The 26,846-nt window shown below is 44.7% G+C and overlaps 1 protein-coding gene across 1 annotated transcript in view; it reads right to left on the reverse strand.

Annotated features, from left to right (window-relative positions):
* Nucleotides 1-26,846, reverse strand: part of BMAL2 (basic helix-loop-helix ARNT like 2) — a 127,452-nt gene that overhangs the window by 31,414 nt on the left and 69,192 nt on the right. The window contains exons 2-4 of the mRNA XM_068277653.1: nt 18,932-19,076; nt 16,690-16,728; nt 13,262-13,419 (exon numbers count right to left, since the gene is read on the reverse strand). Coding sequence (XP_068133754.1) covers nt 13,262-13,419; nt 16,690-16,728; nt 18,932-19,076 — 342 coding nt within the window. The remainder of the gene's footprint in view (nt 1-13,261; nt 13,420-16,689; nt 16,729-18,931; nt 19,077-26,846) is intronic.

Below are 26,846 nucleotides of genomic sequence, written 5' to 3' on the forward strand. Positions count from 1 at the left end.
AGATAATAAGATGTATCCACTACAATGCATCAAGCAGAATTAAAGGGTACCTGAGATAAAAGAAATAAAAAAAAATATGATACACACCGTGGGCTTCCAGCCCCCTTAAGGCCAACCGGTCCTTCGCTGTGGATCCAGGTGGCACAGGAAAACGGCGAGGGACAAACAGCCTGAAGAGGACTGGAGGAAGCCCCAGGTATGTATGATTTTTTTCTTTCATTTCAGGTCTACTTAAAGAGAAACCATGACCAAGGATTCAACTTAATCCTAATCAGTAGCTGATGCCCCCTTTCCCTTGAGAAATCTTTACCTTTTCTCAAACTGATCATCAGGGCACTCTGTATGGCTGATATTGTGGTGAAACCCCTCCCACAGTGTGATGTCAGGACCATGGTTCTGACATCACATTGTGGGAGCCTTGTTGCATTGTGGGAAATAACAGCGGTTTCCAACCGCCAGAAAAGCAAGCCAACCTAAGGAGAGCCATCACTTCACCTTGTGGTGCAACCACCCACTTGGTGGGAGCCAAATTGTGATATAAATCACTAGACTGAAAAAGAATCAGTTTCACAATTGTCTCAATTGCACATACAAAACAACCACTTTAATATATATTGCCATAGCAGGGTTTCACATCCCTACAGGGTGGGCCATTTATGTGGATACACCTTAAGTACTTCAAGACCGCCCCACGCCAATGGGACCGCCTAACGCCAATTGGCATCAAGTCCTGGGGCTGCAGTTTGCAGGAGATCGCGCGCAGGCTGCACGCGCATCTCCTGCTTGGAGGGGGCGGAGCTCCGCCCCGCCTTCAGTCTCAGAGTGGCGATCGCCGCTCAGGAGACTGTTAGACAGCGAAACCGCCGTCTTTCTACTGAGTACAGCTCTGCGATCGGCAGCAGCACTGTACTGGGGACAGCCGTGGGACATGGCTGTCTCCCTTTCACACAAGAAATGCTGTAACAAAGAAATGTTTTTCTTTAAAGGTTATTATGCTGTTGCATATCTTTTTGAGGAGAGAGGAAGCTCTGAGTTCAGGTCCGCTTTAAGACAGTAGTGAGGGGTGGAGCAAAGCAGCAGTATGTAATGATAATGTACCATCATAGGGGAGAGGAGACATTCTCCAGGACTGAGATGTTGGTGGGGAATGGAGCAGCACATCTTATGTAATGCATGTAAGGACAGGCGGATCTCCCAACTTCTTTTCAGTCCCTACACACTATTCTCATTCGCAGTTTTCACCCTTGGCGTGTCCCTCAGCCACGGGAGGCTTTATGAGTCATCCCAGCACTCACTTACACCAAGGTATAGGGACTGAAGGCAGAAGTACCACCAGAACCTCACTTGACATTGGTATGGGCAAGAGGGGTAGTCAGGCAATTCAGGTTGGCAACACGGAATCTCACAGGGAAGCACAGTACAAGAGTACTCCAACAAACCAGGGTCATATATGGGCGGTCAGAGGTTCACAGTATCCAAAGGGCTTGACAAGAGAAGAACAAGGTAAAGAATCAACATCCAAATGGCAATCAAACACAAGGTCAAAGGTCAGGCAAGGTCGTTACACAAGAGCAGTCCGATAATTGCACCCAGCTGAGTAGCACATGCAAATCTAATCATCGTCACAGGCAAGGGAGTAGTGGACAAGGGCGGAACGAGTATATAATTGAGGCGCCACCGCATAAGTTAAGCACCGGTGATGCTGCTTATAGTAAAATATTCGTAATTTAAATCACCAATTTGTTACTATGCACTACCCGGCACCTATTCTAGCCTTAACCCTCCACCATAAGTGCCTAACCTTAACACCCCCACCACATGTCTAACCTCCCTGTAGGTGCCTAACCCTAACCGCCCTGTAGGTAGGTGCCTAACTCTCCCCCTTCCCATAAGTGCCTACAGTTAATTGACGTCCCCCTACATATTGCCGAAAGCAACACCCAATTAGTCTGATCCCGGTAGAAATTTATTGAGGCAGGGATTAATCAGGTCGGACCTGCTGCTCATTGGCTTAAACAGTAAAAGAATGTCCTATTATTATTTAGTATTTATATAGCGCCAACATCTTTCGCAGCGCTGTACAGAGTATATTGTCTTGTCACTTAACTGTCCCTCAGAGGGGCTCACAATCTAATCCCTACTATAGTAATATATCTATGTTTGTATCGTGTAGCATATGTATCGTAGTCTGGAGCCAATTTAGGAGGAAGCCAATTAACCAATCTGTATGTCTTTGGGATGTGTGAGGAAAACAGAGTGCCCGGAGGAAACCTGTGCAGACACAGGGTGAACATACAAACTCCGTGCAGATATCACCCCAGCTGGCATTTAAAGCAGGGACCCAGCGCTGCAAGGCAAGAGTGCTAGCCGCTACACCACCATGCTGTCAACAGACCTATAGAGGCCTATGGACCAGTCAATTAAACCATGCAACTAACTGGGTGACCAATTTGAAATGTCTGCTTGAGCACTCGCAAGAATGCTGTGCAGTCGAGAGATCACCCAAGCACGCCAGCCAGAAGAAGAAGGCAGTTGCTTGAGGCTGCATTGCAGGAGCGCCAGGGTAAGTGTCTTAGGCCTTGTTCACATTGGGAGAGTTGAGAAACGTGTAAAAGCGCATGATAAAAACACATGCGTTTGTGCGCGCTTTAATGCACATTTTGGTGCGTTGCACAGTTAAGGGGCCTGAAGCACAAAGAGAGAGAGAGAGAGAGAGAGAGAGAGAGAGAGAGAGAGAGAGAGAGAGAGAGAGACACAACTTTACTGGTACCAATGCCAGGGGAGCAGCGAGTGTTACGCTATTAGTGCAACACACGATACCGGGGTGCTGCAAGCGTTGCTGTGGTAATGCACATACTGGGCCCAATGGCCACATTTATGCTATCTTAAATTAAAATCAGTGGTTTTACTTGTATACATCTGAAAACATGTATGGAAGCTACTCACACTCTAGTTTCAAGACTTCTCATCAGTTTTACCCCTCCTTTGGAACTCTCTTCTGCACAACTTCTGTCATTCACTAAACAATATGCTCTTCACTATATGAACATTCCTAATGTATTGATATGAACTGTTAGTGTATTTTTACCCGTTATGATCTGTCTGTTCTGCCCTCTGTACATTGCTATGGAAGATGACTGCTTTGCATAAAATTAAAGTATATATTTAAAAAAATTAAACTCAACTCAGGCCGGTTTCAGACTGCAAACCAACGTTAGCAATGCAGTGCGCATCGCCAAAAACAAGGCTTCAGGGAACAATCTGTGACGCGTGCTTGGCGTCACTTGCTGCTTCGGGTAGGCAGAAGCGCATTGTTAAAATAGGCTTCCACGCATGTACTCCCCGACGTTGCGCAGGTAATTTTTTTTAAATCCATGCGCCACCATAGGCTAACATGACTTCCGGGCCAACGCAGATCGCCACAACTTGACTCAGAAGCTGCACGGTAATGTAGTTCTGGACCTGCATCATGGATTCAGCAAAAACCTCACTTCCGTCAAATCGCGCGCCGTAACGTGGCAGTATGAAAATCTCCATAGACTTTCATTGCCCGGCGTGGGGTGTGGTAAAAATATTGCACGGCACTGCCCCGGTGTGAAGGGCCCTGAGGCTTTGAATTGAACCTGAACAATACAGCATGTTCTTCCTGTATATCCCATAGTTTTCCATTGGATCAGAGCTCCAGGAACACTATAAAGTTCTCTGTACAGAGCGACAGTAAAGCATCAGTGCATACAAGGCATTTGAGTGCATAAATAGGCTTTTATTTAACACCACGTCCTTTGCCAAAACTGCTTTTGAAAGCAGAGTTTTGATTTTGCAATAATTTAACAGCCTCCGGCTTGTACTTCTGTCGTAGTACTGAGTGTTGTGAGTAACTACATAGAAGTCACGTAGGGCATATCCACATCAGGAGGAGAAGCTGTCGATAACCAGGGGAAGGTGCCAAGTCCACCATACAGTACCACCTCCTTGCTGCAGAAGGTGCCAAACTTGACAGCTCAGACCCACACAATGGCAAGATTGTCTGTTGAGCTGGAATAGATTCATGTAACAAAGGAGCCAACCAGTATGAGGACTAAATTATTATTAAAGAGACACTGAAGCGAAAATAAATATATGATATAATGAATTGTAAGTGTAGTACGGATAATTACTAGAACATTAGTAGCAAAGAAAATATTCTCATATTTTTATTTTCAGCTATATAGTGTTTTTTATAACATTGCATCATTCTCTAATATTTGCAGTTTACACACTACTCAGCATTCTAAATTATTTTACAAAGCAGGCTAGTGAACTTTTGAACTGTTCTCTGCAGGGTGGGGCACGTCACCGCCGTAGGAGAGTCTATTAGGGATAATTTGTGCACAACTTATGCTGAAGCTAACGCCCCCTTTACTGTACTTGTTTTGAATGCAAGGTGTGTAACCTGCCCGTTAGTCGAGCTCTGCATACTTGTGCAGGTAGTCAATTCAGGTGCAGCGTCTGTTTGGAAGCGCTGCCATTTCCTTCTGCTGTACAAAATTTAAGTATACTTCAGGCTAGCTGCCTCCAGGGGTGTCAGCTTCCATTCAAATTTTAGAATTTAGATTAGTGTTAGCACATAATTTGCATCTGATTTGTATTCAAGGTGTGTATTTAGCCCCAAGGGGCTGGGCATATCTCTGGAGCTTTCACTTCACTTGCAGCCTGTGAGCGCTGCCCATTGCTTGCTGTCTTTTGAACAAATGAGTATACTTTACCTGTCCGTGTCAGCTACTGGCTTCGTCTTCATACACGGTGCCCCGCATGGCTGCCAGCATAACATGGGTGACTGTGTGACGTCACAAGGCCGATTCCATGAGATTTCATGCTGAAATCGACCAGGAATCAGCCAGTGGTGTACGGGCAGATCCCTCTCTGATTAGATTCGATCAGAGAGTGATCTGTCTCTTGGTCAATCTGCCCATACATCTTCTGATGTATGTCCACCTTTACTCTCTGATCTGAAACATTAGCCACATCATGATAACCTTTATGGAAAAAAAATATTAATTACAATTTATGAAAATCCTAAAAAAAAAAAAAAAATAGTAATAATCCTAAAACACTGGAGTTTTAACTTGGTTAAAAGCACTGAAGGAGTTAAGCCTCAGAGATGCCTTGACAGAGTTCTCCTGAGGTCTATTCACAGTTGCTGATGAGAGCCGATTAGGCACCTTGATCCAGCTAAACAAACACACAACACAGAGCAGTGAATTTCTTAAGTCACTATATGTGGAATAAAGACTTTTCACTGTGCGCTGTACAAGAGCTCAGGTCCACTTTAATAAGCAGCAGAATAAATCTTTTTTTTTGGGGGGGGGGGGGGGTGACATCTCACTTCCTGGCATCGGAAAGCTTGTTACTTGTCAGCTGGGCCACTAATGGGGACAGGAATCTCCCTTTTTATTGCACCCATTCCACATGGACAGACTTCAAACAGCCACTATGCAGAGAAGCAATGGCTGTTACAAGATCAGACCAGAACCATTATTCCCCATAGCCATGATGCCCAAGGACTCAAAACAAAGCCCTTCCAGTCTAACACAGTTCTGACATAAAAACTATGTAAGGAAGGCCCCAAGGAGGGGCACAGCAGTTTGCAGTGTTTAGAGCAGGCTTTCTCAACCAGGGTTCCTCAAATACTCTGCAGAGGTTCCTTGGCATTTTCTACCATTGTGGGGGAAGTAGGATAGAGGGGTTAGACTATTAATGAGTACATTTATAAAATGCACTAGAATAAGGAGACACTGTAATAAGGGGTGGTGAAAAACAGCCACAGCTACTTTTGAATGCCATGCCTACTGCAAAATAAATGCAGGAGTTCCTTGAGACCCAAAAATGATTTACAGGGTTCCTCCAGGGTAAAAAGGTTGAGAAGAGATGGTTTAGAGCAAATCAGAAGTAAAACTGTATTCCTTGAGCCCATCTCTACATTTTTCATCCCTAAATATCATCATTTTGCTGATGCACAGAATGTCATCTTACCATGCAGGCTAAAGCTGCAGAATGTGCTGTGTGTTATTGCTTTACAGAAATCCCAGAAAAAAAATCTTATCTGTAGAGTTTGTTTCTGGATAATATCGGGCAGCAGCATCAGGCGCTGAAAGGTTATCTTTGCCTCTGCTGCTCTCCTGCCAAAAGGAGGAGCAATGCTGTGCCACAATTCTTTTTTCTGGTTGCAGTTTTCGCATCAGATGGAAACAGGCCCATAGGAAATCATAGCTGTGCGAATTTGTGTGCCTGTAAAATGCCCAAATTTGCACCTAGTAGAAATGGGCCCTAAGACTGCTGAGTAGAAAATAGATTCCCTTCTTTACGTTGTCTCTACCACGTGACGTGACTTCTAACAGCCACTACTATACAGCAGTGAGTGTCAGGCAAGCAGAGACGTAATGGCGAATAATAAGTGAAGAAGGCAATGCTTGTGCCCGTCAGCATCTGTACTGACAAACACATTTTTTAGCATTTTTTAAACATGAGGTATTTTGAGGGTTTCTCTGCTGCTGTTACATGAATGACTATAGAGGGTATGAGACTAGCAAACTTTTTGCGCTTTTATGGTTCCTTAATGACATCACATGATAGTGAATGGTGAAAACTCTTCTGTCGCCCTCCAGCTGTGGCCGCTCATTCCAGGAATTCCTTCCATTTCCTCACGAGCCAGAGCTAAACGTGTCGGTGTGCCAATCCGCCAGCGGCTGCCTCAGAGATCAACCACAACGGAGATGAAATGATAAAAAGGGGTTGAGTTTCTCTGAATAGATGCGGCTGTGGCGGTTCTGGCCTTGACTACAGCGATTACTTCTACGACAGAGGATTAGAGGCCTCTCTGGGTTCTAATGAGCGTTGTGCAACACTGCCAAGTAGTATAAAACACAAGTATTCCTGGAAATCCCATGTAGCCTATGGAATGTATCGAGGGAGAGCTCAGCAAGACACAGAGGACCAAAAACTACTCAGCTGCATTACAGGTTTGCTCCGACCAATCATAAAAGGTGTTGCAGGAAAGCAAAGCACTCCTTTCGCCATAATGATTTGAGGCATTCCTTTTGCCAGAGCAGAGCTTTTTGAAATAACAGTAGACTGAGTGGTTGGATGCCCAGCTTGACAATGGTGAAAATGCTGTGCAGAAGTGACTTATCTGATTAGGCGATACAGCCACTTCTTGTTTACAGCAGTTTTGTCTACTTCTTAAAGTGGACCCAAACCAAACATTTTTTATTCAAAATATTTTTATTTGCACCACTCTGACACATACAAAGATAAATAAACACTCCTTCAAGCCTATGAGCATTTCAGCAGGGCTGTGGAGTCGGAGTCGAGGAGTCTGAGCAATTGTAAGCACCCGGAGTCGGAGTCATGGTTTCAGAAACTCAGTAGTCAGAATGATTTTTTACAAAATCCACAGCCCTGTTAAGTATTAGACTAAGGAGTCGAGGAGTCAGAGTCTGAGCAATTTTGGGTACCCGGAGTCGGAGTTGGAGTCGTACCGACTCCACTGTCCTGCATCTCAGTGCATGCTTTTCACCCTTTTCTTTTCATAACTAGGGTTATACAGGTGGCAGCCATTACTTCTGAGCTTAGTAAGAGGTTTTAGATCATGGGTGTGTTTGTCATCAGCCACCCTCCCTCACAGGGGCGTCTTCTATGTGAAATCTCACACAAGCTGAGATCACCTCCCCTGTGACATTATCAGTAGCAGCCTGTGTTTTTTTTTTTATCTCCTCCACCAGTTCGCCGGATTCTGCCCCGGCAATATGAAAGGAAGGGAGGGGTTCCTCCAATAAATGTAAAATATTTTAGATTTGTCATCATGCAGCTGATAAAAGGCTGCTATTTATTATTATAAGTTAGAAAATAGATTTTATTTCTGAAATCTAGTATTTTTAATTTGGGTCCACTTTAAGCGCTTCCAGACCAGCAGTCTCTGGCCCCTTAAGGACCAGAGACTTTTTGGTCTAAAAAACAGGGCTCACAGACGTCACACCGCACGGACCCACTGCTACCGCCGATCGCGCCATGCTCACTTGCTCTGCTGTCGCTATGACAGCAGAGCCCTGTGAGCCAGTCTGGAGCCGACTTCATTGGCTCCTGACCCTGTGTTCATGTGAGCTAGTGAGATGGTGAATTCACTGCCTTCAGCTGCTCATGGAAAAGAGGCCTGTGCATAGTGGTGGCTATGGATGGCCAATAAGATGCATTTTGAGTTGATGCAGCATTATGCGCATTATGTACATTTTGGATGCAAATTTGTCCAGCTTGAAAATGAACCAATCAAATCCTGCTGAGGTAAAATTTGATTGGTCTATATACAAGCTGCATAGATTTGCATACAAAAATGTGCATCATTCTGCAATTTCCAACTGGAAATTGTTTGCATCTCTTTAAGCTTCCCTATTGGTGGCATCAAAGGCAATATGACAGTTCCCATGCAGGTAAAAAGAAACAAAACCCCCAAAAAACAAGCAGCAGGAATCAGCTATGAAGACGATGCAAAACTATTGTGGTAAACACGTGTTACTTCAAGTTCAAGATTGCATTTTTAGGTATTCAGGGTTCCTTTCACATTCCAAAAACATACTTAAGTCAGTCGAAAAGATCGATCAATTTTTATTGACAGAATTCTACAACCTATAGTACAATCTTTAGATTCGTATATTAAAGATACTGATGCTTTTCTGTGTAAACTTAGGTCTATGCCACCTGTGGGCGATGATGTCTTTTTAGTCACTTTGGACGTGGAGAGCCTCTAAACCTCCATCCCCCATGATGGAGGTGTAGAGGCAGTTGATTGGTACTTGATGATGCAAACCGACTGCTCGATTGATCAATGGAAATTTCTAGTGAAGCTTTTAGAAATTGTTTTAAAATTTAATTACTTCTCCTTTAAGAACAGATTTTATGGACAACGGCAGGGCACAGCTATGGGCTCGAACGTGGCCCCCTCCTACGCAAATCTATATATGGGTCTATTTGAGTAAACTTTTGTATATCTAAATCCCATATTCCGCTGGCATTCCTTATGCTGGTGGCGTTTTATAGACGATGTGTTTTGCGTGTGGAGGGGGCCGCGTGAGAGCCTAGATGCTTTTATAACTAGTGTCCATGAGCAATGCCCGTTTATACGCCTTACCGCTCATGTAGATCCATGTAGCGTTCCGTTTCTTGATGTTAGGGTGATCCGTGAAGGGGATAGATTTGTTACTGATTTATATATTAAACCCACGGATCGTAACTCTGTATTACATTTTCAGAGCTTTCACCCTTTAAATACGAAAAGGAGCATACCGCAGAGTCAGTTCTCGAGTGTAGATAGAATTGTGAGTGATCCAGACACATCTACTTTGCGCAAACGCGAGTTGAGCGATAAATTTAAGGCAAGGGGTTATACTGATTTTCAGGAATGTAGACAGCGACGTGTCCATAGGAAAAATACTGTACCTAGATTGCCATTCATCTCTACCTATAATACTTGCAATGACAATGTGAGTCGGATTATACGTCGTCACTGGTATATCCTGAGGGATGGTTTCCCTAGAGTACCAGAGTTCAGATACCCACCACTTATGTCGTTCCGCAGGGCACCCACCCTGCGTGACAAATTGCGAATGAAAAAGAAAGATGTGTCTGGTGACCTTCCGGTTAATAGGGGCATGTATCCATGTCTCACATGCCACATGTGTAATAGTGTCATCAGAGGCAAAGATTTTTCTCATCCCACCACAGGAAACAAATACGAGATCAGGAGACGCTATACATGCGATTCCCGATATGTTGTTTATCTCTTAAAGTGTCCCTGTAGTTTTATTTATGTAGGGATGACAACTCAGCGCCTCAAGGACCATATCTCATCTCATAAAACAGCAATTAGGGGTAAGAGTACTGAGCAGTCGGTTGCTGAGCATTTTACAAAATGCAAACATAGTGTCTCGCAGTTAAGGGTTATGGCCATTGATGGGGTCCCCCAAGATTGGTGTGGGGGTAACCGACAGAAGGAATTACTAAGGAAGGAGGCTGGCTGGATTAAGAGATTGGGAGCCATGGGTCCGGCGGGACTCAATAGGGAGTGTGATTTAAGCTTTTGTATTTAATATTCATTGTAGCCATCATGTTATACTTCGTTAGGTAACCGTTTGACAATATGGATTTATATATGTATTTGATCTTCTATCTTTTATTTATATGTGTTTTTATATTTTATCTATTTTTAGGTGCATTTGGGGATTCATATATTAAAAGATCATAATTCTTTACAGAATACCTTTACTCGGTGAGGCTGGCTGGGTGAGTGTTGTGTTTATATTTACATGTTGCTAGGAGACAGCACGGCTGTTACTGTGTTGTGCTAGCCGTGTCTCCGTCTTACTAACACGCCCCCCCCCCCCCCCGCCTTTATTGGTCCGAGGCCGGCTATCCCCCATTGGCCAAGACTTAGGCGCAGGTGATTGGTGGCAGCCGATCATGTGTTCAGTCACATGACCGGCAATGCTTACAGCGGGCGCCGCCGCTGATTGCATAGCGGCGGCGCTGCTGTCCGTGATGCGCTCATATGAGCCGATTTGGGCGGATGGTGCTGGAGGTTTCTGCAGCGAATTTGATCCCTGATTGGTGAGTTTAAAAGTTTAAATTTTATGTACTCTCTTTGAGTGGTCAATTCTATGTTTACTCAGTCTCCCATCAGGTCCGCATACAGTTCTGTTTCCCCACCTGCACGCACTAGGGTGTTCCGCCCTCTGGGCGGAGATAGTGATATATAAGTGGTGATGTGAGATATGTATATGCATTTGACACTTCTTGGCAACTTGATAAAGGCCTCTCAGGCCGAAACAGCGGGCTGTCGCTGCCTGTCAATCTTTTACTATGCAATAAAAGTTTAAGAGCTATTTGAAATACATATATCGTGTGGTGCCGATCCTTTGTGGACTATAGATTGCTTTGACCCTTTGGTACAAGGGTGAGGATCTGGGCACACATCCTTTTACCTTTAAGCATTAAGTGGGTGCTCCTGGATACATGCTTTCACGTGAAATTTGATTGGTCTATATACAAGCTGCATAGATTTGCATACAAAAATGTGCATCATTCTGCAATTTCCAACTGGAAATTGTTTGCATCTCTTTAAGCTTCCCTAGTGGTGGCATCATAGGCAAGATGACAGTTCCCATGCAGGTAAAAAGAAACAAAACCCCCAAAAAACAAGCAGCAGGAATCAGCTATGAAGAAGATGCAAAACTATTGTAGTAAACACGTGTTACTTCAAGTTCAAGATTGCATTTTTAGGTATTCAGGGTTCCTTTCACATTCCAAAAACATACTTAAAGGGACACTTAAGTCAAACAAAAAAAATGAGTTTTACTCACCTAGGGCTTCCAATAGCCCCCTGCAGCTGTCCGGTGCCCTCGCTGTCTCCCTCCAAACCTTCTGGCCCCGCCAGCAGCCACTTCCTGTTTCGGTGACAGGAGCTGACAGGCTGGGGACCCGAGTGATTCTTCGCGTTCCCAGACACATTAGCACCCTCTATGCTGCTATATAGTATATGATATATGCTATAGCAGCATAGATGGCACTATTGTGGCCAGGAACACGAAGAATCACTCGCGTCCCCAGCCTGTCAGCTCCTGTCACCGAAACAGGAAGTGGCTGCCGGCGAGGCCAGGAGGATCGGAGGGAGATGGCAAGAGCACCGGACAGCTGCAGCCGGCTATTGGAAGCCTCAGGTGAGTAAAACTAATTTTTTTTTTGTTTGACTTAAGTGTCCCTTTAAGTCAGTTGAAAGGATCGATCGGGAAGGCTTGTAAAATTTTGGCCACAAAGGCACGTGCCCCACATAACAGCATTTGATATTGCGATGACCGCGGTCAGTGCCCCCCTCCCCCCAAGTGTATCTGCATCTCCCTTCGCAGTGTATAAAGGCTCACCTCTCTGTCTGTGTATCTCCTGGCTTCCTCCAGTGTCACAGAGAGTACCTGTCCCACAGGACTTAGGCGGCACATGGCAGTGACGCAGTGATTATTATTTATTGAATTTATAAAGTGCCAACATATTAGGCAGCGCTGGACAATAAATACATACAATTATACTAAGGATGAGAGACATAATAAGGTTATACAATATAGGACAAAGTTATACAAGGCAAACGGTACAAAATACATGATCATGTGATTTTGGACTGGTTAGGTAGGCCCTGTAATACAAGTACGAAACAGTCATAGGAAAGGAACACACAATCATGTAGAATACACTAAGGAAGGGAGGACCCTGCCAAAGCCTTCCAATCTAAGGGGAGTAGAGATGGACACACTAGGTAGGGCTGTAGAATAAGTATTAAGTAGAGAGCTACTGTGTGGTAGGGGGATGGGTAGGCCATCTTGAAAAGGTGGGTTTTTAGGGCTTGTTGAAGGAGAGGGCAAGCCTGATGGGTGGTGGAAGGGATTTCCAGAGGGTAGAGATGGCTCTTGAGAAATCCTGCAGGCACGCATTGGAGTGGGAAATGTGCGGGGAAGTAAGGGAAAGGTCGTTGGAGGACCGGAGGGGAAGGGCTGGTGTATACCTAAGAACAAGCTCCTAAATGTAGGTTGGGCAGGTTTTGTGCACAGATTTATAGGCCAGTCAAAGAATCTTGAAACGTATCTTGAATCGGATAGGGAGCTAGTGCAGGGATTTAATAAGGGTGCAGTTAAAGGGGAGGCCAGACAGAAGGGAGTTGCAGTAATCAAGGCGGGAGATGATGAGGGCATGGATGAGTAGCTTGGTAGTGTCCGGGGTCAGGAAATTACGGAAATGGAAATTGCAGGCTCTGGTGACGTTTTGGATGTGGGGGATGAAGGAAAGGGCAGAGTCCAGGGTGACGCCCAGGCAACACATACACTTTCGGTGGCAGGCGGAGGCGGCAGCGCTAGGCCAATTATTGTGATAGATTCTATGGAAAATTAGTTTAATGTATGGGTACCTTAAGTATGTCTTTTAAAAAAAGGTTGCTTTAACGTGTGTATTCAGCAAAACAGTTTTAAAGCACAGGTGGCTAATGAGATGCTAATATGGTTAACTTTTAAATTTAACTTTTAAAATGGTATTTTAATTTTTTGCAAATGTATGCAGTTTGGAATTAGACCAATCAAAATAATTTGCCACTGCAGCTGATTGGTCCATTTCTTATTAGCATCACATTGACCATTTCTATTGGAGAGAACTCAATGCAAACAGGGCAGTCACATTCCACAGCAGGTTCGCTCACCCTTTAGCGACTTCAGGTGTTGCACTGCCATCCTCAAGACTGTCAGTTTGTCCAGCTTGCGAGGTAAGGGTTCACACTGCGGAATCATGGCAGACAGCTCTTCAATCAAGGTGTTCATTTTATCCCTCCGCCTCTTCTCTGTCTGACTGTGGGCTTCTCTGAAAATAGTCCAGACCAAAACACTGAGTTGTGTGGAGGCACCAAACACTAAAGAGGGCTTCTACATGCAGCAATATGTCATGGTTCTAAAAACAATACCACGCTTCCCAAAGAAGGTAAACGAACACAACAACATTCTTGTTCATCTGTAACAATCAGATTCGTCCTTCTACCGCAGCTCTGGCAGAACTTTATTGGTTATCACGGAAAATAAAAACAGACCTTCATTCGGGAACTTTTATTACTGACAACAATAAATTCCAGGAATGTTGCTGGTCAAGTTAACCAAAGACACATGGTTATTTCAGAATGCCAGAGTTCTGTATAGCAAATTGTTACTTTAAAAACAACTGAAGCGAGAGAGATATGGAGGCTGCCATATTTATTTCCTTTTAAGCAATACCTGTTGCCTGCTGATCCTCTGCCACTAATAATTTTAGCCATAGACCCCGAACAAGTATGCAGCATATCAGGGGTTTCTGACCAGGGCTGTGGAGTCGGTACAAAAATCATCCCACAACAACTTCAGCTCCTCAGTTTATGAAACCACCGACTCCAACTCCAGGTACCAAAAAATTGCTCTGACTCCTGGACTCCACAGCCTTTGCAGAGCTATGGAGTGGGTACAAATGTCATCCAACTCCTACTAGTTTATGTAATCACCAACTCCAGGTACCAAAAAATTGCTCTGACTCCTGGACTCCACAGCCTTTGCAGAACTATGGAGTGGGTACAAATGTCATCCAACTCCTACTAGTTTATGTAATCACCAACTCCGACTCCAGGTACACAAAAATTGCTCTGACTCTTTGACTCCGACTCCACAGCACTGTTTCTGACATTATTGTCAAATCTGACATTGTTTAAAATGAAAGAAATATGTCAGCCTCTGTATATCTCTCACTTCTGTTGTCCTTTAAGGCCCTTTTTACATTTGCAGGGTAAACCTGCATTGTATTACCCTTTTTCCCGCAAGGGCCTGCAAAAGCAATGCAAGTGCATGGAGCCTTACGCACTTATTGCGGTCTGTTGTGCAAGGGCTGCAGCGTGTTACCGCAGACATTGCGCTTAACGCACAGAGCTTGATTTAATGCAAGTCTATGGGTAACGCTTGTAGTGAAAACAGAGCGCGGTGTATTGCGGTGTGCATTGGCAGGAACCCCAGTGACGCATTTCCTGCCCAGCAGGGAGTACGGCACTGAACAGGGGGTGACACTAGGTTCCCCCAGTACTGGTAGCAAGGTACAGTTGCCTCCAGTATAGGTTTGCCAGGTACAGTTGCTCCCAGTATAGGTTGGCCAGACAACTCTTCACTTCCTGTTTCTGCCAGGTGCTGTCCCCAGACTTCTGCCGCCTGAGGAAGTTGCCTACTTGGCATCATGGGTGGACCGGGCCTGAGTGAGAAGTCTGATGATTTTTAACCCAAATCCATAGCCTTTGTAAAGATGAGACTTATGCTTCGTACACACTTGCGATAACTATCGTTTGCAAAGAACGGTAGTTACCAGACGAACAATACTGGAAAGATTGGTATGCAACGATGGGATGCAGTGATCATCATACACATTTTAACGATAGTTCTCGCAGAAAAGAACGATCAGAAGGAAATGTTGCGTACATATTTATATAAAAAAAAAACACTGACATGGAGTTACAATAGATACAAATATAGGATTGTTAACTTGAAAACAAAGTTTAATTGAAATGAGCAATGTAACAATCTTTACGGCCGCTCTACAAAGTAAGTACTGAAACTGGGCAGAATTCAACGCAGGCGGTAGATATGATCCGTCAGGTTGGATATTTCCATCTTCCCGATGTCGTTCTTTTGTCGTTCGTGTTAATGATCGTTGGGTAAAGTTCTTTCCCCAATTGTCGGCGGAACGATCATTAATGAGCTGTTTCAAACGACCATAGTCGCCAGTGTGTACGTAGCATAAGGGTACTTTTACACTTAATCAGTTGCTCTCAGTTAAAATGGAAAGAAAACTGATTTTCAAAGTAAAGCCTATGTTTTCCAATGGCCTCTTTTACACTTAACGCGTTTTAACTGAAATCTTCTTCCCAATGCACTGCTATGGAAAAAACGCGCACCAACGCACACTAACGCATACTAACGCACACTAACGCATGCCAACTGATTAAGTGTAAACGGGCCCTAAGGGCCCTTTTACACTTAATCAGTTGGTATGCGTTAGTACGCGTTAGTGCGCGTTGGTACGCGTTTTTTCCATAGCAGTGCATTGGGAAGAAGATTTCAGTTAAAACGCGTTAAGTGTGAAAGGTGCAATAGGAAAACATGGGACTTACTTTGAAAATCAGTTTTCTTTCCGTTTTAACTGAGAGCAACTGATTAAGTGTAAAAGGACCCTTAGGTGTCTGAGTCAAGGAGACGGAGCAATTTTGGGTACCTGGAGTCGGAGGTTTCAAAAACTGAGGAGTCCGAGTCGGATGATTTTTGTTCCAACTTCACATCCCTGCAAGCAGGTAGCAACTGGTTTATAAAAAATAAGTCAGCGCCTATTCCTCTATTTTTCTAACTTCAGTTTATACCTAAATTGTGGAGGTCTCGCAGTGCATAGAAAATAAAATTTCACCTTAAAATTATCTCTGTAAAAAGGTAAATGAATTGCAGTTTCTTACTGCCAGGAACTGTGATCAGCATTCAAAAATAAAAACATCAATTAAATTAATTCCAGCAACCATGAATAATATTTAAATTCATTGATACAATTATCAAAATGAAATAATGATCTAAGATAAAATCAGCATTAACAGAAATATATGCTAGAAAAATAATGATAGATAAAAAGGATAATAAATGTTATTCATCAACAGAAATAAAGACCACGCCTCATAAATGTCACAGCAGCTAGTGGGCAGAAATGGGACCACAGACAGTGGCCTATCACAGAAATACCCCAACGTTGGCTGGGCTATACAGGGTTAATGTTCTAGCTGATTCAGCCATTAATATTGAATCTGCCAGTGAACATTTGCCCCCAATGATAAACATCTGATCAATTATAGACATTTTATCAAACGAAAGACTTGACTGCAGAAAATGTTGGGGGGGGGGGGGGGGGGGGGTCAGCACAGTGGTAAATCGTTTACTACTACTCAACTGATATTTGATCAAGGGGTGGTGGCGATTGTTTTTCTGGTTGCCACCAACCGATACATGGCGATTTTTCCACTGCCACAAAGTGAGATTGGCTGGTTTATAATTTGGATAGAATATCCACTTATTAAAACTGAGGGATTTTTACCTGCTCTGCAGATCAACAGACTCGCTCCCATCTGTGACCCTGTGGGAGGAAAACAACATTAACTGGAGTTTCAAGTCATCAGATAACAATAACAAACAACTGTGTCCTCAGTACATAAATCATCAGATATCTCATAGTATTGCTTGAGATTTAAGTAATACCACACAGAGCATAAAATTCCATGAGATGTATGATTGTTTCAAGTAGCTCATAGATTACTCGACTTACTCAGCGGAAATCAACAAACCTATTCGATAATTATAATTTAATAAAAATTGGTGCCGCCAAGAGCATGCCCGACCGCCGATGCAACCAACTTCAGCCGGAAATTGGTCCTATGTATCGATCGGACGTGCTGGAAAATCTCTGGCTGACATGTTCGATGAAGTGCACAGCGGTAATGGCAGATGCAGGCGAACATGCTGGAAACCCCCGGCCGTGTTGTGCCCCCCCTTCCCCCGATGTCCCATGCAGTTATACTTTATCTCTCACGCCGACCACTAGTGTCCACCGTACTTCTGCATTCCGGCCCCACATGACTGCTGGCATATAGCATGCGGGGTGCGTGTGTGACATCACACACGCCCCGCGTGCTAGAATGCGGAAAGCTTGTGGAAGCGCAAATGTGTAAGTACGGCAGGCACAATGGTGGACACTAGTGGACAGCACAACAGATAAAGTATAACTGCACAAGACACCGGGGGAAGGGGGGATGCATCAAAAGGCAGATTACCGCAAGATTTTTTGCTGAAATCAATCGGGAATCTGCCTGTAGTTTATGGCATCCAACAGATCTCTCTCTGATCAGATTCGAATTGCAAGATGTATGGCTACCTTTAGTGGTTGGAGGAACGGCAGTAGAGTCAGGCTAGAAGTCAAGCTAAGGCTATTCTGAAGGTATGTTACCAGAGTATGTAATGTACATGCAGTTGGGTCACAAAGAACAGGCAGCTAGGCAGCTGTAGGGACAGAGGTGGAAGGATACAGGAAGAAGTGTGCTGGCAAGAGACACACTACTACAACTTGGGAGAAACCTGGGGTGGGCCATCAGCCAGCTGTTAATTTGCTGCCACTACAAGCACTCACCCATCCCCTTAACCTCCTTAGCGTTCTGGACGAGCCGGAGGTCACCGCTCAGGCCCCGCTGGGCCGATTTAATTTTTTTTTGTTAAACACGCAGCAAGCACTTTGCTTGCTGCGTATCCTACCCGATCGCCGCCGATCTGCTGCGATACAGGTCCCCCCCCCCAAGACCCCGTGCGCTGCCTAGCCAATCAGTGCCAGGCAGCGCTGAGGGGTGGATCGGGACTCCCTGTGACGTCACGACGTCGATGACGTCACGACGTTCGTCGACGGGGGAAGCCCTGAAGGAAATCCCGTTCAGAACGGGATTTCCGGACGGGTCTTTGCGCCGGCGGCGATCGGAGGGGTGGGAGGGACGCCGCAGGGAGGGGGAAATCATGTAGCTAGCGCTAGGCTAGCTACATGGTAAACAAAAAAAATATGCATGAAAAAACGTTCCTGCGGCCCTGCCAGAACGCCAGGCAGGTTAAAGCGTGATCTTGCATCCAGAGCGATCAATCATTTTGATGCCTGTCTGATAGAAATCAATCAAAATTACAATTGAGTGGCCATGTTGGTGCATCAACTTTCAGCAGGTTCGATCATAGTGATCATATCTGCTGGGAAAGATTGATTATTGTATGGGCAAATTTAGTATGTAGCTGTCTGAAGATGTAGTGTAAATAATCTTCGTAGTGCATCTCAAATCAGGTTTTACAAAACCTGGTTATGTAGAATTTAAAATATGTGGGCAAGAGGCTGCTTCAGTGATGAGCCTAACATTTGTAGATCATCTCACTTCCTGTCTTGATGGCACTTCACTGCTCCAGTCATGAGCCTAACATGTGTAGATGATCTCACTTCCTGTCCTGATGGCACTTTGCTGCTCTACTGATGAGCCTAAAGTGTAGATTATCTCACTTCCTGTCCTGATGATACTTCGCTGCTCCAGTGTGAGCCTAACATTTGTAGATTATCTCACTTCCTAGCCTGATGGCACTTCACTGCTCTAGTGATGAGCCTAACATTTGTAGATTATCTCACTTCCTGTCCCAGTGGCACTTCCTGTCCTGATGGTAGCTGTCACAGGAAGCAAATAAACTCAAAGCCAGGGAAGCTTCTAACCCATTCGTACTGCATCCAGCACTGACATTATGCATTCATGAGGCAGCATACTCACTGTTCTGAGTCGCTGAACTTCCTCTTGCGGGGATAGTCCAGCATGTGCGGGCTGTAGGGGTTGGAGTTGATTGAGCCAGGGCCAGGCTTAGGGCCCAGGATGCTGGAGACTGCCAAGCACTGACTGGGTTCCATAATCAGGGTATCTGCAAACAAACAACAACAAAAATCAGTGAACTCAGGATTATGTCACCAGCATAATTCAAACTATGTTAAGGTATTTGCAAGATTGCTTTGTTAAAAGCTTTAAAGTAAACTTAATCAAAAGAGGGTTGGTTTAAAATGTGTATGGAATATTGTCTAAGAGGCCAGAGATCTTTTTTTAAGCTCCACCCGCTAGACTCCAAGCAGAGGCACAGCCAAAGTTAGGGTTACAAATGGCGTCTCCCTTTAAGCTATATTTAAACTGCACTGACCCGAGCTTGCTGTCTTGTTGACTAACCACTCCAGACTTGCCATCCATGTCATTAATGTTGGCAGCATGACAGAGCAGACAGTGTGTTGCTGGGAGGGCATGTAGAGAACAAGCAATGCAAGACAGATACAACCAACAGGGTGAGGAAAGACTTTCTTGTTTCAGCACAACAGGACAACAGGTGGCGTATTGTAACACTTCACAGAAAAATCTGCAAAGGAACCCATCCACTTGGATCTTGGGACGGGATTTTAACTGGTGAGCACACCGGATAAAAACAAATGGGCCAATTCCCTTAAGATGCAAAAAAAAAAAAAAAAAAAAAAAAAAAAAAAAAAAAAAACAAACAAAGCAGACAATCTCAGATGATTTGCAGGTGGGTTACGATTGTTAGGGGTCTGGCGGATTCTACACCCTTATGACAGGCGGTTTACATTTTATTCAGCGCCTCATGATGTATGGGCAAGAATAGAAAGGTTTCTAGTCTCAGAAGCAGTCCTGGCCTAGCTCAAGACCGTAGAAATACAAGATAGGGTTATATTGGACCATTCCCCAGTCCTAGAACTTATAGAAAGTGCCATGAGACTAAGGCTTGTACACACCCATATCCAAAGTCGGTAACGACCGCCTCAGGCGATAGTCGTGTGTGTACAGCAGCCCCTGACCACTGCTCTGCAAGTGATCTGTCCAGTGGAACTCCATTGTTGTCGCACTCCCCCGCCGATTTCGTCACATCACATACTCACTGCTCCCTCTTCTCTCCCCCTACCCCACCGCATAGCAACAAAGTGCATAGTCAGCTACAAAAAAAAGTAAGCAATAGTATTTCCTCACTTGTTAGTGCCTTTTAAGTCACGAGCAAGCAACAAAAAAAAACCTCTTGCTTGGTATTTTGGTACTTTCATTACAAAATCCTAAAAAGATATTTTAAACTGAAGATGAAAAATGATCTTCAAGGAGAAAAACGTGAACTGAATATGGGCCAGTGTGTTTTTTCAAGCTCTTATATTCTCTATAAACAATAATATTGTAGCTGAGACACCAAGACATCCAAGACCTTTTAAAGGCCTTCTCTAGATTTCTCCAGATTTGACAGAAAGCTGTAATAGTGATGACGAAAAGACTGGCCAGACATAGGTCTGCCAGGTACTAGAAATTATAATGTATCTGGCTTATCTAGACACATCAGGGATTGGGTTTGCCAGACTAGCACGCATTCTAACATTGCTTTGGAAACTGCCTACATGAAACCTTGGTCCCCATAGCTGTCCTACAAACACCATATAAAGACCTTCCACTTAGACTTAAGGCAGGGAACACACTTGACTGTTTTCGTGCGCGTTTTCTGCACAGAAAAACTGAGAACTCATGTTAATCAATGGGCTACTTCACACTTAATATGTTGTTCGCGTGCAAAAAACAAAAAAAAAAACCTGGCATTCTGCATCATGATTCTGCACATTTTGTCAGTTTTCTCTATCAATTACATCAGCTGCTTAGAAAAAACGTGCGCGTTTTCCGGAATAGAAACACACTTGGTGTGCAGGAATAGTATGCAGAAAAACGCGAGCAGAAAACCGAAAGACAAGTGTGTTCCCTGCCTAAAGAGGAACTGTAGTAAAAATAACATAATAAAGAAAATTGCTTATTTTACAATACTCAATTATAAAATTACCGTATTTTTCGGACTATAAGACACTCCTGACCATAAGACGCACCTAGGTTTAGAGGACAAAAACCAGGAGAAAAAATATATACTAAATCTGGTGCCTCCAAGGTAAAGGGGCATCCTGTGGATTATGCCCCATTTGTGCCTCATGCCCCCTTCTGTCCTTCTGTATGCCCCTTTTTTGCTCCCCTTTTGTCCTTCTCTATGCCCCTTTGTGTTCCCATGTCCTCTGTTTGTCCCCAGGTGCCCTCCTTTGCATGGGCACAGTACAGGGAGTCCCCGACATTGCGGTCGGTTAGAGGTTCGTATTGGCAGGCGTTCACAAGTCAGGAGTTCCCTGCAGTTGGACTATAAGACGCAGGGACTTTTTCCCCCACATTTGGGGGAATAAAAAGAAAGTCTTATAGTTCAAAAATAAATTTTCCCACAATGCAATGAGGGTCACAGACAGCAAATTTTGAGGACCATGGTCATGACATCACACTGTGGAAGGGGCTTTACCACAATATCAGCCACACAGACCCCCCCTGATGAGCTATTTGAGAAAAGGTAAAGATTTCTTGTGTGAAAAGGGGGGGGGGGGGGGGAAATCAACTACTGATTGGGATGAACTTTAACCTTGGGTTAAAAGTTCCTCTTTAAGCATAGCAGGATGGTAAGAGAGACTTGGGCCACATGTAAAGAGATCAGAAATGATTTTCCTTACCCTTTAGTATTCCCAAAAATATGTCCCTGTCGGGACATACTGGTTTCTCAGCAAAATGGCACATAAGGGCTTTCTATAATGGAAGAATAAGGGAGAAACTGGTAAAAATAGATGGCTCTCTGGTGTTCCAGTTCAAAAGGTGCAGTAGTGTTCATTTCTGTGGTGGGTCCCGACTCCTGGGTAGCATTCAGTAGAGGTGTTTAAGATAATCTGGCTCTCACAGAAGCATCCAGCTACGTTGGCCCTTACTTCCAGATTAGCGGCTGGCATCATAGAGGGGCTGAATCAAAGGTGCCCCTGCTGCGGTGGAGCAGCAGCAGCCGAGCCGACATCCAGCGAGGCTAAAGGCATCCCAATCAGGGGCGTCTCACCCACCAGGCAAGTATAGGCGGTTGCCTAGGGCGCCATGAGGTGGTGAGGCGCCATGAGGTGGTGAGGTGCATTCCCCCGCCGCTGCTACCGTGACCATGTTTTTTTTTTTTTTTATATATTATATTACCTCCTGACTCAGTCCCCGGTGCTCGGCACGCTACCATGTGCTCAGCAGTGCCTCCACCTCCACTTCTCCCCAGCCAATAGAGCAATCAATACTGCTCTTCTCTGCCAGGCTCCTTCTTTAAAGCCGTGCCCCTTCTTCTCAGTAGCCACACAGGTAAAGTGTTTACCTCGTGTGGCCCAGCCTTTAACTCCGCCCCACGCCAGTCAAACCAGGAGCCAGCGGCCAGCCAGCTTATGCCCCCGACAGTCTGACCCCCCACCTGTGTCACTGGCTGCACACAGACACTGGAGCGAGACAGCCAGGGGACAGATGCAGTCACAGAGAGCAGAATGTGATGTGTCCGTGTTGGAGCCCCGCCCCCGCACAAGACAGCAACACAGCCCGGGAGAAGGGAAGTTTCTGCTCCAGAGATGATAAGCTGCTGCACAGGCAGAAGAGAAGGTATGCAGGCAGGCTGGTAAGAACACTTCCTGTCCTGTGTGCAGACTCCCAGTACTGTTATAACTGCTAGAATGTGCCCTGCTCTTTTGATACTAGAGTTTTCTTTGAAAGCTGGTTAGGCTGTAGGCTGGTAAAGCTGTAAACCTGTGCTTTAGTGCTGTGCTGTCTCTCCCTCTCCCCTCTCTGTTCCTCTGCCCCCTCTTCCATCTTATGCTGTCTCTACCCCTCTCTGTTCCTCTGCACTCTCTTCCATTTTATGCTCGGCTTTATGTTTGTTTACGTGTATTTTCTAGTGAAACGCTTCCACATTACGATTATTTTCTGACAACGCTGCCCCATTACGATTATTTTCTGGTGAAACGCTGCTGCCCTATGATTAATTTCTGGTGAAATGCTGCTGCAATAAGTGTATTTTCTGGTGAAACACTGCCACATTACGATTATTTTCTGGTGAATTACGATAATTACTATTATTTTCTGATGAAACACTGCCGCATTATGATTATTTTCTGGTGAAACGATGCTGCATTATGATTATTTTCCTGGAGGGGGCGGGGGGGGCGCCACAGGTTTTCTCGCCTGGAGTGACAAAATGACTAGAGGCACCCCTGATCCCAATGTAAATGAAATGTGTCAATTAGACCCCAGCTCTTTCTGTTCATTTATTATGAACCCATTGAGACTACACGGCAGCAGGACCCTCAACCTCACAAGGAGACACTGATGTCAGCTCACATATCGATAGCTGCAGGAAAAGTCATACACAACAAATGGATTTAGGCAAGAGCACCAACTGGGTTGTTAAAGAAGAGCTACTCCACCTCTTTAATCAAGACAAACTGGAAATACAACTGCACAAAGAAAATATGACAAAACATCTTTTTGAGGTATGGGAAAAGGTAAGGTCAATACTTTTTCCAAACAGGAAAAACAGGACATGATGAAACTTTTCACATATACTTCCTGGTATGGGAAAAATGGATCTATTTGGAAAACTAAGAAAACTTTAAGTTAACCTGTGACTTTTTTGAAGGAGAAAAATGGATATTGCAATTCCACATGAAAGACCAAAACAAAGTGGTGTACACATGAGAAGTGGAACGAAAATCATACATGATTCCAAACATTTTTTACAAATCAATAACTGCAAAGTGGTGTGTGCATAATTATTCGCCCCCCTTTGATCTGAGTGCAGTCAGTTGCCTATAGACATTGCCTGATGAGTGCTAATGATTAAATAGAGTGAACCTGTGTGTAATCTAATGTCAGTACAAATACAGCTGCTCTGTAAGGGCCTCAGAGGTTGTCTAAGGGCCGGTGCACACCAAAAACCGCTAGCAGATCCGCAAAACGCTAGCAGATTTTGAAACGCTTTTTCTTATTTTTCTATGGCGTTTTGCTAGCGTTTTGCGGATTGCTGCAGCGGATTTCAGTATAGTAGATTTCATATATTGTTACAGTAAAGCTGTTACTGAACAGCTTCTGTAACAAAAATGCCTGCAAAACCGCTCTGAACAGGCGTTTTTCAGAGCGGTTTGCGTTTTTCCTATACTTAACATTGAGGCAGAAACGCTTTCGAAATCCAAAAAATGCCTCACCTCAGCATTTTTCGTTTCTGCAAAACGCCTCCCGCTCTGGTGTGCACCACCCCATTGAGATACATTGACCAAGCGGATCCGCAGCCGCAAGCGGATCTGAAAACGCCCAAAAAGCCGCTCGGTGTGCACCAGCCCTAAGAGAATATTGGGAGCAACAACACCGTGAAGTCCAAAGAACACACCAGACAGGTCAGGGATCAAGTTATTGAGAAATTTAAAGCAGGCTTAGGCTACAAAAAGATTTCCAAAGCCTTGAACATCCCACGGAGCACTGTTCAATCGATCATTCAGAAATGGAAGGAGTATGGCACAACTGTAAACCTACCAAGACAAGGTCATCCATCCTAAACTCCCAGGCCGAACAAGGAGAGCGCTGATCAGAAATGCAGTCAAGAGGCCCATGGTGACTCTGGACGAGCTGCAGAGATCTACAGCTCAGGTGGGAGACTCTGTCCATAGGACAACTATTAGTCATGCACTGTACAAAGTTGGCCTTTATGGAAGAGTGGCAAGAAGAAAGGCATTGTTAACAGAAAGCATAAGAAGTCCCGTTTGCAGTTTGCCACAAGCTATGTGGGGGACACAGCAATCATGTGGAAGAAGGTGCTCTGGTCAGATGAGACCAAATTGGAACTTTTTGGCCAAAATGCAAAACGCTATGTGTGGCGGAAAACTAACACTGCACATCACTCTGAACACACCATCCCCACTGTCAAATATGGTGGTGGTGGCAGCATCATGCTCGGGGGGTGCTTCTCTTCAGCAGGGGCAGGGAAGCTGGTCCGAGTTGATGGGAAGATGGATGGAGCCAAATACAGGGCAAACTTTGAAGAAAACCTCTTGGAGACTGCAAAAGATTTGAGACTGGGGCGGAGGTTCACCTTCCAGCAGGACAATGAACCTAAACATAAAGCCAGGGCAACTATGAAATGGTTTAAAACAAAACATATCTATGTGTTATGCTACGTACACACATGCGACAACGATCGTTCGTTGAGAACGACGAACGAGCTTTTAATTGATGAAAGAACGACCTGAGTAAAGTTAGTTTTTAAATGTGTGTAACGATCTGATCGATAGAATGAACGTTACATCACGTAAAGCAACTATTGCGCCTGCGCATAAAAATGAGAAGTTTCAGGGAGAAATAGTGAAATGCGCATGTCAAGCCTAGTACGAACGACCGTTTGCAATGATGTACTACTTTTGCAAACGATCGTCGTTGGTTGAAATCCGCCGAGACAGAACTTTCTTTTGTAGCGATTTGGCTCGTTCGTCGTTTGCCTTAATAGTCGGTGTCACAGGAGCCCTCAGTGGCTGACCGCACTTAGCCTTCTAAACGATGCCAGCGCACAGATCGTGCGAACTCTGGTCGCAGTCAATGCGCAGGAACCGTTAAGAATTAGCCGCAGACAGCTCAGAAGGGAGCCTGTGAGACACGGGTGATTACAACGTCACCCACTGGTTCAGAGTAAACTGCCACCACCGCGGTTACTATGGGACCGTGGGGCCCACTAACTGACTGACTAATCCTGCGAATAAAACGGTTAAACACACGATATTCTGTCTAGCCAACAACAAACAAACAGTAGCGTATCTTCAGAGACCCGGGATCATTTCTGTGTGTGTGCTGATAAGCAGGGTAGCGGAAAGTGAATGACTTGGAGAAAGTCGTTTATTCACGCAATATAAATAATTAATATATACAGACAATTATGAAAACCAACAATTATGAAAACAGTAATAGCCAGAATGAAAAATAAAAGAAGGGAGAAAAATACTTAGTTCCTGGAAAGATGTCCTTTTTGTGGGAAAAATCAGAGTTCTGGTTTCCAATCAAGTTCAAGCAAAACGGTTTCAAGTTCTTAGAGTTCTTTGTTCAGATGGGTCAGCAAAATGGCCACCAGCCCTATGTCCTCTGGCTGGCAGCAGCTTGTCATGAAGATGGTAAAGGGAGGAATTCCCCGCCCGCCTGCTGGCCAGGTGCTTTTGATGAAGCTGGTTTGGGGGTGTGGCAATGCCGCCCCTCTGAGTCACCCACCAATGACAGTTCATTCCCTCTGAGAGATTTTAGGGCTAAACTTATGAAATGCTGTAACTCCTGAACCATACACGTTATATTTAGGGGGGTAACAGCTTCAGACTTGTTGGAAAATACAGATTAATATGACATCAGACACGGCTAAGCCAGCGGGTCAGGCTCCTGAGAAGATTAATATCTCGATAACCGGACGGTCTATCCCAAGGAATTTCATATCAGCACGATGGCCAGATTTTACCGGACAAGACGATATGAATTTTATAGCTGTGCGACATACGGTTTTCGTATGCCGACAGGAAATCATATCACCCATGCTTTCCTTATGGCCCATGCTCGGTGCCGGATCGGCTGGCTTTCTATGGCCCCCCTGTGGAGCCAGTTTCCTGGTCCTTTTCATGGGGACATCTGCTGTAGGGGGAATGAGCTAGGCCCTGCAGGGAACCCTGCCACGTGCGAGATTCCTGAGTGGTGAGGCATTCATGAGGGGTGAGGGGACTGCTTTGGCTCACAGGGGAACAGATCTCTGGATTTAAAATAACACAAAATG

The sequence above is a fragment of the Hyperolius riggenbachi genome, chromosome 3 (assembly GCF_040937935.1).
Source record: "Hyperolius riggenbachi isolate aHypRig1 chromosome 3, aHypRig1.pri, whole genome shotgun sequence".
NCBI lineage: Eukaryota > Metazoa > Chordata > Amphibia > Anura > Hyperoliidae > Hyperolius > Hyperolius riggenbachi.